The sequence below is a fragment of the Delphinapterus leucas genome, chromosome 8 (assembly GCF_059928025.1).
Source record: "Delphinapterus leucas isolate spDelLeu-1000000601 "Yukka" chromosome 8, BTC_Dleu_Yukka2, whole genome shotgun sequence".
NCBI classification, from domain to species: domain Eukaryota; kingdom Metazoa; phylum Chordata; class Mammalia; order Artiodactyla; family Monodontidae; genus Delphinapterus; species Delphinapterus leucas.
In genome coordinates this window covers 114,305,675-114,321,305 of record NC_143136.1, presented here as the reverse complement: position 1 = coordinate 114,321,305, position 15,631 = coordinate 114,305,675, and the positions used below count along the sequence as shown (strand labels likewise).

Here is a 15,631-nt window from a genome sequence, read left to right as displayed (position 1 = left end):
AGGCCCTAAAGATAGGCCTCACTTAGGCCCTGTTGCCGTACCTTAGTTAGGCTCTGACGCTGTCCCTACATCAAGCCCTGACACTGGTCCTGATTAAGGCCCTGACACTCGTCCTAACTAAGGCCCTGCGGCCGTCAATATCTAAAGTCCTGACTTTATCCTGAGCTAATATCCTCACCCATGTCTTACCAAGTTCCTGAAACTGTCCCTCACCCTAACCCTAACCCTCACCCTCACCCTAACCCTAACCCTCACCCTAACCCTAGCCCTGAAGTCTGACTGAGCCCCTCTCTGTGCTGCCCAGCCTCCCACTATTACACACAAATCCTGGCAAAAAGGTATTCATGACATTCACCTGGCAACCTCAGTCCCTCTAGCACAGTAAGCATGACCACAATGAGGTACTTGCCCCGAAAGTGGGACAGGTGCGCCACCTTACCATCAAGGCGCCCAAGAATGCTATGCACAGGACACACCACCACAGTGGTGACACAAGGGGTTTTCTGGGAATAGGAAACAGCACTGCTTGATTTTCAGCGCCTGAGGGACAACCTGTACAACTCCAGAGGCACCACAGAGAGTAGGTGACACATGCTCACACACCAAGGAGGCATGCAGCAGAGCGGTGGGATGGGTCTTGCAAGTGGCCCTCCGTGCCCTGGGGAGAGCCATCCCACCAGTCTGCTGCATGCCTCCTAAGGTGAAAAAAGCGTCTGTTGCATCAGAGGACCATAGCCACACTGATGCCCTGAAGCAAAGGACAAGAGACTAAGGTCGGGATAGAGTCGCCACTCCTGAGCTCCACACAAGGCAGTGGGGGGGAGGCAAGGGCCTCAAGGGCAGGACAAGAGTGGCCCCGTTTGCTTTGAACTTCCAGCCCTCATCTTGTTCAACTTAGCCCCAGCCCTGGAGAGCATGACATAACCACCAATCCATGTGCATGGAATCCCCAAAGGGGAGACCCAGGGAGACCGTCACCAGCAGGGCCTACTTCAGCCTCACCAGCCACCTCTTCTCAGGTGACAGTGCCTAACAATTCTGGGAATATTACATCTCACACATGACATGACACCTGTGAGATGAGGTTATCACAGCCACATGAGAGTAGAGGACCCACACTGCATGGCCTCACTGCCCTCGGGTTGCCAGGGGCCAGAGATGGAGTATGAGGTAGGATTGGGTCAGCTGGACACACACCTAAGAGCCGATGCACACGCCCAGGCAGGCAGCTCAAGAAGCAACGGGAGAGCCAGGTGCAAAGTTGTGGTCAAACCCAGAGCACTATGCATGTCCAGAAGCCCAAGGTCCCTGGCAACATGCACTGAAGAAAACCGCACCTCTCTAGCAGCAAAAAAACCCGCCAACAATTGGTGAAAAACTTGCCACACCCAGCAATGGGGGCTGGCTATTCACAAATTGCAGGGGTCCCCCAGCAGCTCAGTCCAGCCACCGGTCCCCAGCACTACCCCATCACTGCCAGCCCCTGAGCTCTCACGGCCATCTCAGGGTAGCGTGGCAGCAAAGGGGGGCGGGGGGATGAGTGCCAGGAATGAGGGGCAGAGTGGACGGGGCATGCCCTCTCCAGTTCGCCCAAGTTGGCAGGTACCGGTCCCTCAATGTCTCTCGATGGCGACTTGGGAAAATTCTGCAGACGCGCCTCCGACGACTGGGCCCCAAGAGGGACAACACCCAGACCCGTGCCACCCTACCCAGGTTACCTCTCATGGCCCGGGGCGGTCCCCACCTCCTGCGTGCGACTCCGAAAAATCTATCAGAAAGAGTCCAACCACCGGGACTCAAGCATGCCCGCCACTGCGTCCATTCCACACTCCACGGGCCTCAGCACGTACCGGTCGGCCTTCTCCTCTGGAGCAGGAAGTGTAGAGGGAGTGGGGAAATTAATAAGGTCGGCAAAGAACACCCGCGCCACGGGCGTCTGCGTGGGTGCAGGACGCCCTCCCTTTCCTCCCCGCAGCGCCGGGCCATCGCGGGGTGGCTCCTGCAGCCCAAGGGGCGCTGGTGAGTACCAGTACGCCGGGCCAGGCGGCTCCACGTCCGGGCGGAAGCGCGGCGCGACCACCCCCAGTGAGCCTGCGCGCCCAGAACGCGGCGAGCGAATGACGTGCCCACGCCCCTGCGTGACCCGGAGAGCTCCCGGCAGCTTCGCCGGGCGCCCGGGACTCCGCTTCACGCTCGGAGGCCGCGTCCCATCCATCGCCAAGGGCGCCAGAGCTCCAGACGGAAGAGGCGATATAAAAGAGGCCGCCAGAGGGCGGCCGACAACCGGCGCGAACGTAAGCGGGACAGACCCCGAGAGCCCGGGAGAGAGGACGCAGCGCTGGCCGCCCGAAAGCTAGAGCTTGTCCCGGGGCGGGTGGAGGGCGTCCGCCCCAGCCCTGAGGCATCCTCGTGGCACTTAGCTCCCGGTTTCGCATGGCACAGCACTGCACAACCGGCCCCGGCAGCAGACAGGGGGAGCGGGGGCGGGGAGAGGAGGCTGGGAACATATTGGCTGGCGTCTGCCGCCTTGGAGACAACACTAGCCACGCGATTTCCAGGTGGTTAAAATTCCATGGAGACGCCGGCGGGGCCTGGTGGCCAGCAAGGGCTGCCCAGAGTGCAAGAGCGAGATCCTGGCTCCTGCGAAGGAGGGAAGCCGTGGACTGGCAAACCGAAACCAAGCAAGTGCTCAAAGAACAACAATGCATGAGTCGGTTTTCATTCCATACTTTGGAACAGAGGAAGTCTTTCGAATGTACAGGGAAAGCCCAGGAGCTGGAAAGGAAAGGCTGATACGCTCAAACCCATACAAATGGAAATAAAAATCTATCTCTGCATAGACCGTGACAACGTCCAAAGACAACAAATGGGTGTGTGGGAGACACTGGGGGAAATGCACTTGCGGTCACGATGACATGGATTTCAGCATGACTTACCACAATAACAGGGGGGAAAAAGTGTGTGTGTGTCCATAGCTATCCACTATACACCGAGTTCCACTACATCTGTACAATGCAACATTGTGTGTTGTGTGTGTTTGAAATATGTTAAATGATGATGATAAACTATAGTCCAATAACAAAAACAAAACAACCACCCAAAAGTCAAGATGTAGAACTTCCAATGTCAGGCATTAAAAAAAAAATTTTTTTAAGTAGAGCTTCCCTGGTGGCGCAGTGGTTGAGAGTCCACCTGCCGATGCAGGGGACACGGGTTCGTGACCCGATCCGGGAGGATCCCACATGCCGTGGAGTGGCTGGGCCCGTGAGCCATGGCCGCTGAGCTTGCGCGTCCGGAGCCTGCACTCCGCAACGGGAGAGGCCACAACAGTGAGAGGCCCGTGTACCAAAAAAAAAAAAAAAAAGGGAAAAATATATATATCTGATAAGGGGTTCCTATCCAATCCCTAGCCCTAACCCTAAACAGTGCCCTAACACATAACCTAACCCTAACCTGTACCCTAATTCTAACCCTAACCCTAACCCCTAACCCTGACCCTCACCCTCACCCTACTGTTTTTCCAAGTATAGTTCCTGCTTCTTCTTTTCTCAATTATTCTAACAAAGCCCACAAATGTCCTCAACAATCTGGCTTAAACTTTCTTGAAGTCCACACCCCATTATGAGCTTATGCTCTGGAACATTGATAAGGCGAAATACAGAGACCATCAGATGCACCTGTCCATGGGCTCAACATGAAGCCCACCACTATCTGTCATTCTCCCACCCATCACCCTGATGGGGAACTCTTGGTGTCATCACTGGTAACCTGCAAAGCAATATGACTTAAATCTCACCACTTCTTTTTCCCATCACCCATTGGGCGTCTCTCATAGATATTCCCCCCAGCATTATCATATGATCCAGTCTCCAGACATAATTCCCTCCAATTTTCTCCACAAAGGAAAAATAACATTTTAGTGCTTATGGCCTAACTCATTTTGCCTAGGGGTAAAGAGACCCTAACAACACATCCCCAGCCACTGAAACGTAAAGATACCGGTTATATTTCCTTCTATGTGAACAGGAATTTGTATGGGTTTCCTCCAGTCTACTAGCTCATGAAGGCCATGTCATATGCCAGTGTATCTGTTTAAATGCAGGCTCTGATTCCACCTGGTGAATAATGGGCTCACCTGGTTCTAGGTGTTGGATGCCATCCCTTCCCCTCCCCTCTCCCTCAGTGTATCAGCTCACGTTTCAGGTCCTGACTTTTCCTATGACTCTTGCTCATCCTGCTTTAGTTGACTCTCTTATTATCTACATTTAGTCAGTAAGGTTATTATTTAGTTTTCTCTATTAATATTATTGAAAAAGCTAGAAGCAATAGGGTACATTTGGGAATATGTTCATGAAATAGTATGGAGGAAAGGGCTTTTCATAAACAGCAGGTTCTACATTAGTAAATATGCAGGTGATATCGCAGGGCTGAGGAAGTGCTGATCTGCCCCAGACCCGCAGGTGTGACATCTCAGTGAAGGAGTGGAGCCAGGGTTACATGTACAAATGTGTCAGTCAGAGAAGAGAACTCGGATTGGTCTTTCTGGTTCCCAGGAGAGATAACATCACTGATGACATTGATTACACATCCAACACTAATGGCAAACCCACTATAAAGTTCAGACATGCTGTTACTATCGTGATCCCCAGTTTACATCCTTGCAGACTGAAATGCAGATGGTGAGGCCACATCCTCAGTGCCCACAGCGAGATGGGATGGAGCTGTGCTCTGCTCTCCAGCACCCCTTACTTATGTGACCTCAGGCACAGTCCCAGGACTCAGTGTCCCAGGGACTCGGGAAAGCTGCTCTCAGGTGGACATTTCAAGGGAAACTGCTTCCTGAAGTGGGGGCTTTCCTCTGACCATGACACCCTCATACTCTGCAAACCATTCAACGTGAAGGTTTACTTCTAAAAATCTTGCATGTTCTCTCACCCAGTGCGGTGGGAACTGTGTTCCCTGAGCTCCAATGTCACTGGCTGTGACAGGGAGAGTTAGAAATGAACACTTCTAGAGGGAGCGAGTCTGTGCACTGTGACCAGGTCACCTGCCCAGCATGTTGGAGTCCTGACGAGCTTCCAGGAGCTGTCTGTTCTTAGACCTTGGTAGCCCTGGAGATTCCTCAACGTCCACCCGCAAGGAAGGAGCCCTGAAGCTCGCGGTGTTCCTGCAGACACTCAGTTGTGCACAGGGAAAAAGCAGGACAGGCTACTCGGCAAGTCAGCAATGCTGGGAAAGATGACCATGTCAGCAGAAATGACTACCTTGTCCACACAATTACCTGTGTAGTTAGTTGTAATGAACAAATCCACCTCCAGAACAACTCTTGAAAATATTTAAGCTGTTTCCGGTGAAGAATCGGTCACCCCAGTTAAGTCAGACAGTAAATGTCTTGTGAATTATGATGAACAGTGAATTTTACACAAATTTGTCTGAATTCAAATTGGTTATTACATGTATGTTTTGTTTCCAACATTTGAATATCCAATAAATAAGCATGAGCTAATGTGGAAAACCAAAAATAAGAGCTTGTGTCTGACAACTTGGAGCTCCCTGAAGGTGAGGTGGAGATTTGATAAGCGAAGATATGTACCTCCGTGGGATTAAAGTCTCTTCCCAAAATCTACCATTGAGCCTTGAGCCTTGACCACAGCTGTTTCCCTGACCAGCCTTAAAGCATCGTTTCATTCCTGGACAAAGAGGCACCCAGGAATGTGAGGGGGACCCCGGGTGGGCACTGAGTTCTCTGAGGGCACAGTCAGCACCCTCCTCACAGGGGGAGCCCCAGAGACAGGGGCCCCCTTTCACTACTTTTTACTTTTTATATAAAGTTCCCTCCCACATGAAAATATCCATGTAAGTCAGAAGATTAAAAAACATTTGAATTCAGGTATCTCCTCATACTTGAAGACACTTTCTGGGATTCATTAATCTTACCCACAAGAAGATGAATCAGCTGTGGTTCTTCCTCTTTCTGGTGTCAGCTCCCAGAGGTGAGTGTCTCAGGGATTCAGACATGAACACATGGGGAAGCTGCATCTGAGCCCATGAGTCACCATGGTTCTCTCTGTCCACAGGTGTCCTGTCCCAGGTGCAGCTGCAGGAGTCGGGACCCAGCCTGGTGAAGCCCTCACAGACCCTCTCCCTCACCTGCACTGTCTCTGGATTCTCATTAACCAGCTATGGTGTAACCTGGGCCCGCCAGCCTCCAGGAAAGGGGCAGGAGTGGGTTACTACCATGTGGAGCAGTCGAAGTACAGACTATAACTCAACTCCTTTTTTTTTGTTAACATCTTTATTGGAGCATAATTGCTTCACAATGGTGTGTTAGTTTCTGCTGTATAACAAAGTGAATCGGCTATACATATACATATATCCCCATATCCCCTCCCTCTTGCATCTCCCTCCCTCCCTCCCTCCCTCCCTATCCCACCCCTCTAGGTGGTCACGAAGCACCAAGCTGATCTCCCTGTGCTATGCGGCTGCTTCCCACTAGCTACCTATTTTACATTTGGTAGTGTGTATATATATGTCCATGCCACTCTCTCTGGGACGAAATGAGAGAGTGGTATAACTCAACTCTTAAGTTGCGGCTCAGCATCACCTCCAAGAGCCAAGTCTATTTATCGCTGAGCAGCCTGACAACTGAGGACACAGCCGTGTATTACTGTGCGAGAGACACAGTGAGGGGAAGTCAGTGTGAGCCCAGACCCAAACCTCTCTGCGCGGAGGCACGTAACCACCAGGGGGCGCGTAGGACCCAACAAGTACAGGGCTGAGCCCCAGCAGCAGGTGCAGATGGGGGCTGGGAGGGGATTCTTGTTAGAACCTGTGCTTTCCTCTTCCTGCCCAGGAGCTCCACCAGAGACCCTCTTCTATTTCCTAATGTTTCATCGTTGTGGTTTATGTCATGCTCACAAAATTGTGTGTGCATATATATTTTTTAATTTTATTTTTTTTATTGAAGTAGGGTTGATTTTAAACACACACTTAATGCTCAGCAGTTACAGTTGTTTTTTCTGCTTTATTTTTCTTTTTATCAAAGGATCTCAATACAACACCGAGGCTCACCATCCTTTTCCCTGTGAGTCTGAATCTCGAAACTGGTAAATATCCTGAGAAGGCACATGAGATTTTTAAGCATTATTCATTTCAGTTTTGTTTTTGTACATGTCGATGGAAGAGAAACACCCTCCTGCTTTCAGTCAACCTTCACAGTTTGAATTCTGTAGCTTGTTTGCATTGGTATAGACACTAATGTCAGAATGTCCCAATACTTCATATGCAATGATCCTCATTAGTCACAGATCCCATATCTGCAAATTCACTTACTTGCTACCTTTTATTAGCACCCTAAAATAACTTCTGTCATTTCGTGTTCATTCATGGAAAATTGCAATGTGGCCGGTTCTTTGAGTCACCCAAAACAGACACACACACTTTCCCAGCTGAGGTCAGTCAAGGTGACACTTTCTTTTCTTGTTTCACCTACCATCATGGAAATGAGCACTTTCTGGGGTCAACCTAATGCCATGCTTTTCCCTTTCCTGTGATTTTTGGCAATTGTTTAAAGTACCCCTAGGCATAGGGCTGAAGAACAGTATAGCGTCCCTAAGCACAAATGGACTTAGGAGAAAATATCCATGACAGATCAGCTTCATTCAGGCATGAGTCATGTGGCCATGGGCTGTGGGATTGATATTCATATTTCCAATATAAATCTCATGCAAAAAATGAAGACAAAACTCACTGCTGCATATTTGAGGCAGCCTTGGAAACTTAGCTTAATTCCAACTGCAGCATGGCAAATGGGGTCTTATGTCCAAGAAGAGGGTGGGGTGGAATGGATTGAAAATTACTAACAAAAGAAATATAGGCTAAGGGGATTCTGGTTACATAGACTCAAAAGGATTCTTGCTAAAGGGAGACCAGGGTGATCAGATATCGCATGTGTGATAAGAGGTTTGATGGATTTGATCAAATATTGAGGGTGATCAGAGTTCAAGGGTAGGGAGTTCATATTAATCTGAGGTAGTGGTTTCTTGACAATACTTGCTCATGCAAATACAAACACAGAAGCCCACAGGTCAAGACTAGTTGAGAAGAGCATTTCAAGTAGCCTGTTGCCTAAGATGTGGTCAGGGATCATCGTCACACTTAAGAAGAGAAATGTTGAACACAAAAATAAACCAGGGATGAACACACACACACACACAGAGAGAGAGAGAGAGAAGACTAGATGAGGACTCATTGAGAAGAGGTCCATCTGCAAACAAAGGAGAAAGGACTTAGAAGAACCCAAACCTGCTGACACCTTGATCTTAGACTTCTAGTATCCAGGTCTGAGAGAAATATATTTCTGTTGTTTAAGCCACTCAGTCTGCTATTCTGTAATGGCTGCACCCACCTACTAGTACACAAATGATATAGAAACAGACAGATGTATATGGAAATAAAAGTATCATATTGTAAAGGAAAAATCACCCATTCTTCAGTGGTGACATGATGTTCATACCCAAAAAGACATATATGTGCCTATTATAACATTCTTTAGAATTTAGAATAGATGACAAATGATTTCTGGATAAATTAATGTCCAAATTATATTGGTTTGAGTATAACTTGGAAATGAATAATATAAAAATTGATCAAAATTAAAGTGCAATTTTTCTTATCAAACAAAACTCGAATTTTTAAGGAAGGACGTTTTAAAGTAAATCCAAAATTTGTGGGGGTATCGCTATGTAAAGCGCTGTAAACATAGGATGAGAGGTGAAGAATTATGATATAGAGCAAGAAAATAACAGAGTACGTGCTATGGAACTGTGTTCACTACCTTTGTATGAAAAGGCCAACACAGTGTGATGAAGTGTGTAAAGCTGGTGTGTAACTAATGAGAAAGTGCACAGCATCTGTTTAACAAGCAGCTCAGAGTTAGAGCACAGAAACAGAGAAGGTGCGCGGGGGCAAAGCGGGGGGCCCGAGGCGGCCGGGAGGGCACGAGAGGAAAAGTGAGAGGTGCCGGGCTCTAGGCGTTAGGATCGGATGTGCCCTCGGGAAGTTTCCACGTGAAACCCTGGGAGGGAAAGGAAGTCCTGATGTGTTTACTGTCACACACCTGCCCTCTGACTCTCCTTTGTCCAAACACTCCTGTTCTAGAAGGGCAGGACCTGTGGTCAGTGAACAGAAGCTGTGTCCACCATGGACCTCAGCCAGCACCCTCCTCCAGAGCCCCAGAGAGGGGCCAGCCATGACCATCTTTATATGGAAACATGCTTCCCACCTGCACATCACACCCTGGGCTCAAGGGGAAAACACAGCACCTGTGCTGTGCAGAGTCAGGGTTCTCACCTTCACTGACATAATTCTCTGAAAGTCAAAGGTTTAATGAAAAAGAACATGAAATCCTTCGGGTCATTCCTCCTCTTGCTGGCATCTCTCAGCTGTGAGCATCTCCTGGGTCTGAGGAAGGTGGAATTATGGGGTGACGTCTGTGAAGTGGGTGCCACATTACTTTTCCTTCCCCAGGTGTCCTGTCCCAGGTGCAGGTGCAAGTGTTGGGCCCAAGACTATTGAAGACCCTCTACCTCACCTGCCCTATTCCGGGATTCTCCAACCAAAGAGTGCTGACTGCTGGGACTAGATCCCTCAGCCCCCAGGGAAAGGGCTGGGGTGACCGGGGTGCTTTGGTTCTGGGAATAGCACAGCACACAAGCTGTCTCTCCAGAAATGACTCTCCACCTCCAGAGACACATCACAAATTTAGTTTTCCCACAAATTTGGTTTTCCCTGCAGCTCAGCTCAGGGCACAGACCTAGGACACAGCCCTGTGTTACTGTCCCAGGAGGCCCAGTGAGAAGTCAGGGTGAGTCCAGACAGGAACCTCCCTGCAGGGGCCGCACCAACCACCGGGGGCACTCAGGGTCATCAGGAGCAAGAGGACCCATTTCAGGGCAGGGGCAGAGGATGTCATGGAGGGATTTTCTCTCAGAGCCTGTGGTTTCTCCACTGGATCACTGCCACCCCTGAAAGCCTCATCCACAGTGATTCCAGGGAACTTTCTTGTTTCTAAACTTGAGACGCTTTTCATGGATTCAGGCTTGTCTGTGTTTCCCCATCTATCTTTGGAAGAGCCGCACAGAAATATTTCTTCATGAGACCTTTATTTGAAGATTAGGTTACTACTTTCTGTTATTACTTGTCAAGTTTTTAATCGTTTAATGACATAAATAATTTTTACTGTTGAACTTTAAATCTGCTTTCCACCATCAGATGGATTTCCAATTCCTCTCATCCTGAAAATCTCTCCAGTCCTGTCTGATGCAATGCCTTTCACTTGAATAGTATGAGTCATGTTGATATTCGGAAATTGATGTCCATACAGCACTGCAGTCATTCTCTCCTCAGAAGACATTTTGAAATGTTGGCACACAGGCCTGGCTGTAACATGTGGGCTGTGTTGCCTGTACCTTGTTATCTAGATTGATAATAGGTAATTAGATAAAACAGAGAGATAGATAAAAGGGAACAGAAACAAGTATATCCTAATCGTATGGAAAAGAACCATAAAAACTGACTACATAACCCATATTTAGGGAGTGGTAAAGGCTCGAATGTGTAAAGATGATACAAGCACCCGTATGAAGTTATTTGTATTAACATAAATATTTTTAAAACTTTTGTAAATACTTTTCTAGCTCACTCCTCAATCACTTGGTGAGTGTCTGGTTTTCTCTCTAAGAAAACGACAAATATATTCCAATTGGCGGCCATTGGCATTCCTTCCAGCAGGCGGATGAGGGGCCTTTTGCTCTACATCATCCCCAGTATTTAACTTTTTTATTATTCTGTGCTTTAATTGTTGTAATAAGTGAATAGCAGTATTTCATCATCGTGTTATTTTATGTTTCCTTAATGAAGACTCCTTTTAAAACCTTTATCTCTTCTATGTGTAAGTATCTTCAAATCACTGGCACAGTGTACATTATTTTCATTTTTTGTTGCTGTTGTTGAGCTGTTAATTTGCTGTGTATTCATGATACAAGTCCATATAAATATGATACTAGAAAGCACATTCTCCAAGTCTGTGCTTTAATTCCCTTCTCAGTGAAGTTATTGTTACTGTTGATGTTGTTGTTTTCAGAACAGAAGTTTTAATGGATACAGAAAAATTACAAATTTATATTATGAATGATGTTTGGTGTATTATATCTAAAAATTCATCATGTAACTCAAGGGCACCCATAATTTCTGCCATGTCCATACTCCAGGCCACTTTCAGGGATGGAAGGTTAAGTTCACCTTCCTGAAGGGAGGATGACCATGATGAGGTACCTGAAGTTATTCATTAAGGGAGATTTATCCTACCTTCCCCATTAGATATATTTATTCAATCTCTTTATATAAGTATGAATCAAGTTATTTGTTTCATATTTTCTGTGAAGGTTATATACTAAGGCATTTTCTTTGCTTCTGTAATTCTGACCACTTGTCACCCAGGAGGAGCTCTTTCAGATTGTCTCCTGTATCCCCTTTATGGGTCCCCATCAATTTGTGTGAAGTTCCTTACTTTCTGGTGATACAAGAATCTTCAGAATAATCATATGTATTCTCTTCTCTGGCCCTAGAATTAGCCATGCCGCAGCTGAGTTGCAGATCCCATTCTGGAGAATAGTAATAGGAATCAGAAGATTGGGGATTAGGATACTAATGCTTGTGTCTTGTCTACTGGGAGCATTAGCTCTAGACCCTATAAGGTAAAGGACCTTGGAAATATATCTGTGTGCACTACCCCACGTATACACACACACATCTGCAACTAGCTCTGTATCTCACCTTCTGACCTGTGTTAAGGTAAATGTGAGACAATACTTACATCTCCGATCCTAGTGTAATATCACATGGTTAAATCCAGTCTTTCCACCTTGCTTGTCTGTTACTTTCCATCCAACAGTGAGAAACCTGGCTCCACCGATGCCATCCAGCTACTAATTGTTCAATTCCACATGCACAGTAGTAACAGAATTCTTAGCCTGACTCCTGATGGAAATACCGTTATCCACGAGGCTCTAGTGCTTATGTGCAGTGGCTTAGAACTTAGCCTTTAGACTCCACTCATTTCCAAAGTCACTTAGGTCAAAACCTACTTTCCCACCTTCTTCAGCCATGTTAATTCATAGATTCACTATGATATGAGGTATCATCTTTACAGTGTGCCTCGTTCCATCCTTCAGTCTCTGAACTACTAAGTGAAATTTATATTTATACTAAAAAGGTTCTCCTATTACTGTATATATTTTGACAGATTCAGAGTGTAATGATTCCACCACTGCAATTTCATAGAGAAGAATTTCACTGTCCTTAAATATTGCCCATGTTTCACATATCAAACATCTTCTTCCAAATTCCTGCTAAATGCTCATCTGATTGGTTTATATATAGACTTGCCTTTTCCCAAATGTGAACTAGATGAAACTGAACGTTTTCAGACCGATTTTTTAATTAGCAATATGCATTTAGGATTCCCTCATGTCCTTTCATGGTATAATAGTTTAATATTTAGATTGCTGAATACAATTTCACAGCATGGATACATCGCTCACTGTTTATCTGCTAATTTATGGAAGAACGTATTTGTGGCTTCCATTTTTTCTCAGTTGTAAATGAAGAGACCACAGTAATTCATGGGAAGTCTATGATGAGCTCTAAGTTTCAAGTCATTTATGTAAATATTACGAGCATGACGTTGGGGTCCTACATGAAGCCCTGTCTAGGTGTGTAAGTGACTGCGCGGAGGAAGGGCTCTGGTGCAGAGACCACTCAGCTGACCCAGGCCTCGTGCTGAAAGGAAGTCAGAGCCCAAGCAGTGTCCACACAAGGTGGACCCAAGGCCCAGCCCTCAGACCCGGCTGAGCCCCCAGCCTACACTCAGGGTCACCCTCCCTTACACGTGAGTGTGCATCACAGGAGCAGGTCCTGCAGCTGAACTTGAGCCTCTCACAGTGACCCTGCACGAGGCAGGGTGGGCTTTTCCTCCAAGCCCTCCCTAAGCAGAGACGGTGAACAAAGTAAAGAGCTGCTGTCAGTGTAAACTGTCAGGGGTTGTGGCAGTGTTTTGTGCGTCAGTCAGCACCCAGAACATTCTTATTCATTTCCGCATGTGATCCTATTTCACCATTTCATATGTGGTAAATATATGGCACAGTGGGACTGGATGAGGGGACAAAGGTCACACTGTGAGCGGAGATGCTATGAAACAGTGCAGATCCAAGTCCAGGGCCAAGGTCCTCTTTCCGAGGATGCAGGAGGACCTAACAGCTCAGGCAGGAATCCTGAGCTGTCCCAGGTAGGAAGACACACCTGTGTTGATAGAGAGGTAACACCATCTGACTCACACTTTAGCAGGACCACGCTGACACTGGCAAGGTAGTTACTTAGGAGACGTTGGGACACTATTACACCCTAACCACACTCGACCTCAAGGCATCCGTTTCTAGTTTAATCTTGTAGTAGTTTTTATTCCATTCAGCAGCCCATGGCAGCATTAACAATCTTAGTCTTTGCTATTCTGTGAGCATTTGTCTATCCAAGATTTAAATTTGTTGCTCTCTTAGTTCTCTAATTATCTGATATAATGGTGAGATTTTGATAATGTGCAACTTGCCCCATTTTGAGGTTGTTTTAAGAACATTAAAAAAGAAGCATTTTCTCAGGTTCTCATCTCTCTACATCTCCAAGACGAGTATCAGCTTTATTGTAACACCCAGAAACTGGAAACAATTCCAATATCACACATCAGCTTAATAAATAAGCCAATCATGCTATGATCATTCTTTAAATACAACCTGTTATTAAAACCAGCATTCTTGATACACACAATAACATGATAGTATTCACAACTATTTGTGCTGAGTAAAATAAGCCATAATAATAAGAATACATACAATATAATCCCACTTTTATAAATTCTAGAAAAGGAAAAGTAATCTGAGATAACAAGGAAAGATCAACGGTGATGTGGGGACAGGATGGAAGATAAGAAGGGACAGGAAGGAAGAAACCCAGAAACTACTGAAAATAATGAGAGGAATTGATTTGTTCTCTCCTGATAATGCTGATGCCTCCGTCAGTATTCATCACAGTGTTCATTCTGAGTGTGTGCGCTTTATCATATGTCAAGAAACTCATTAAAGTAATTACAAATAAAGAAATGCATGACTTGGGAGGTAAGGAGTGAAGGGAAGATACTGAAACATAAGAGACTCTTGAAAATACTTCTCATCAACCCTGACCCTCTCCATATATTTTAGGTAAACACTAGAATAGAGCAAAGTCATCATGACCTCATTACAGAAGGGGTTTTTGCAAACCTCACCCGGCAACTCCAGCTCTGTCCTCTAGTGGGTTCCAGGGAGCAGACTGGCCCAGAGCTCAGGTGCAGATGCTGGACCTCACGGTCACCCCATGTTTCTCCTTGGACACTACACACACCCTCCATTCTTCTGGGTGTAGTTTACACCCCTAATATGAGGGTAACAATGACAGCTACATCACGGGATGTGTGTGCATATGTAAAATGACATATGGGTCCTACGTGTTTACTGTGGAACAATCAAACAATGAAAGTTATATTTCCCAGATGCTATCAACACCACAAAATCCAAGACTCTCACACCTGTTCTGAGACCCTGCCCTTTCGGAGGACGTTCAACGACATAGCCTCTTATAGACTATAAGGTCATGCAAATAGGGTCCTTCCTCTGTTGATATAAAGCAGCCCCAGCCCTGACCCTGCAGCTCTGGGAGAGGAGCTCCAGCCTGGGATTCCAACGTGCCCCCATTCAGGGCTCAGGACAGAGCACTCACCATGGACTTTGGGCTGAGCTGGGTTATCCTTGTGGCTATTTTACAAGGTAATTTATGGAGAGCAAGAGACACTGAGGATGTGAGTGGATATGGGTGAGGGAATCACTGGATGTGTGACAGTCTCCTGACCAGGATGTCTCTGTGTTTGCAGGTGTCCAGTGTGAGGTGCACCTGCTGGAGTCTGGCGGAGGCTTGGTACAGCCTGGGGGGTCTCTGCGACTCTCCTGTGCAGCGTCTGGATTCACCTTCAGTAGCTATGCCATGAGCTGGGTCCGCCAGGCTCCAGGGAAGGGGCTGGAGTGGACCTCAGTTATTAGTAGTAGTGGTGGTAACACATACTATGCAGACTCTGTGAAGGGCCGATTCACCATCTCCAGAGACAACTCCAAGAACACGCTGTATCTGCAAATGAACAGCCTGAGATCTGAGGACACGGCCGTGTATTACTGTGTGAAAGATACACAGTGAGGGGAAGTCAGTGTGAGCCCAGACACAAACCTCCTTGCAGGGAGACAGGAAGGGGGATGCAGGGGGCACTCAGGACATACAAGTGTGTGTTTCAGCCCCAGGAGCAGGTGCAGATGGTAGTTAAGGGCTGCTTTCCACTAAGGGTCTGGGGTTTCCTCTCCATGTAGCAGTTTTCCCTGGGGAACCTCTCTGGACTCATCCATGGTTCTTGACTTGCACTTTCAGTCTCTCAATTAGAAAGACTTTGAACTAGGGGAATAAATGTCATATAAGAAAGGCAGAGACTCAAAGATATATA

The 15,631-nt window shown here is 46.8% G+C and overlaps 1 gene segment (V, D, J or C); it reads left to right on the top strand.

The window, feature by feature from the left end:
- The first annotated feature begins 14,771 nt into the window (after positions 1-14,771).
- Positions 14,772-15,351, top strand: LOC149748619 (immunoglobulin heavy variable 3-23-like). The segment is given in 2 exon segments: positions 14,772-14,912; positions 15,017-15,351. Coding segments are annotated over 2 exon segments (363 nt in total).
- The last annotated feature ends 280 nt before the right edge of the window (positions 15,352-15,631 follow it).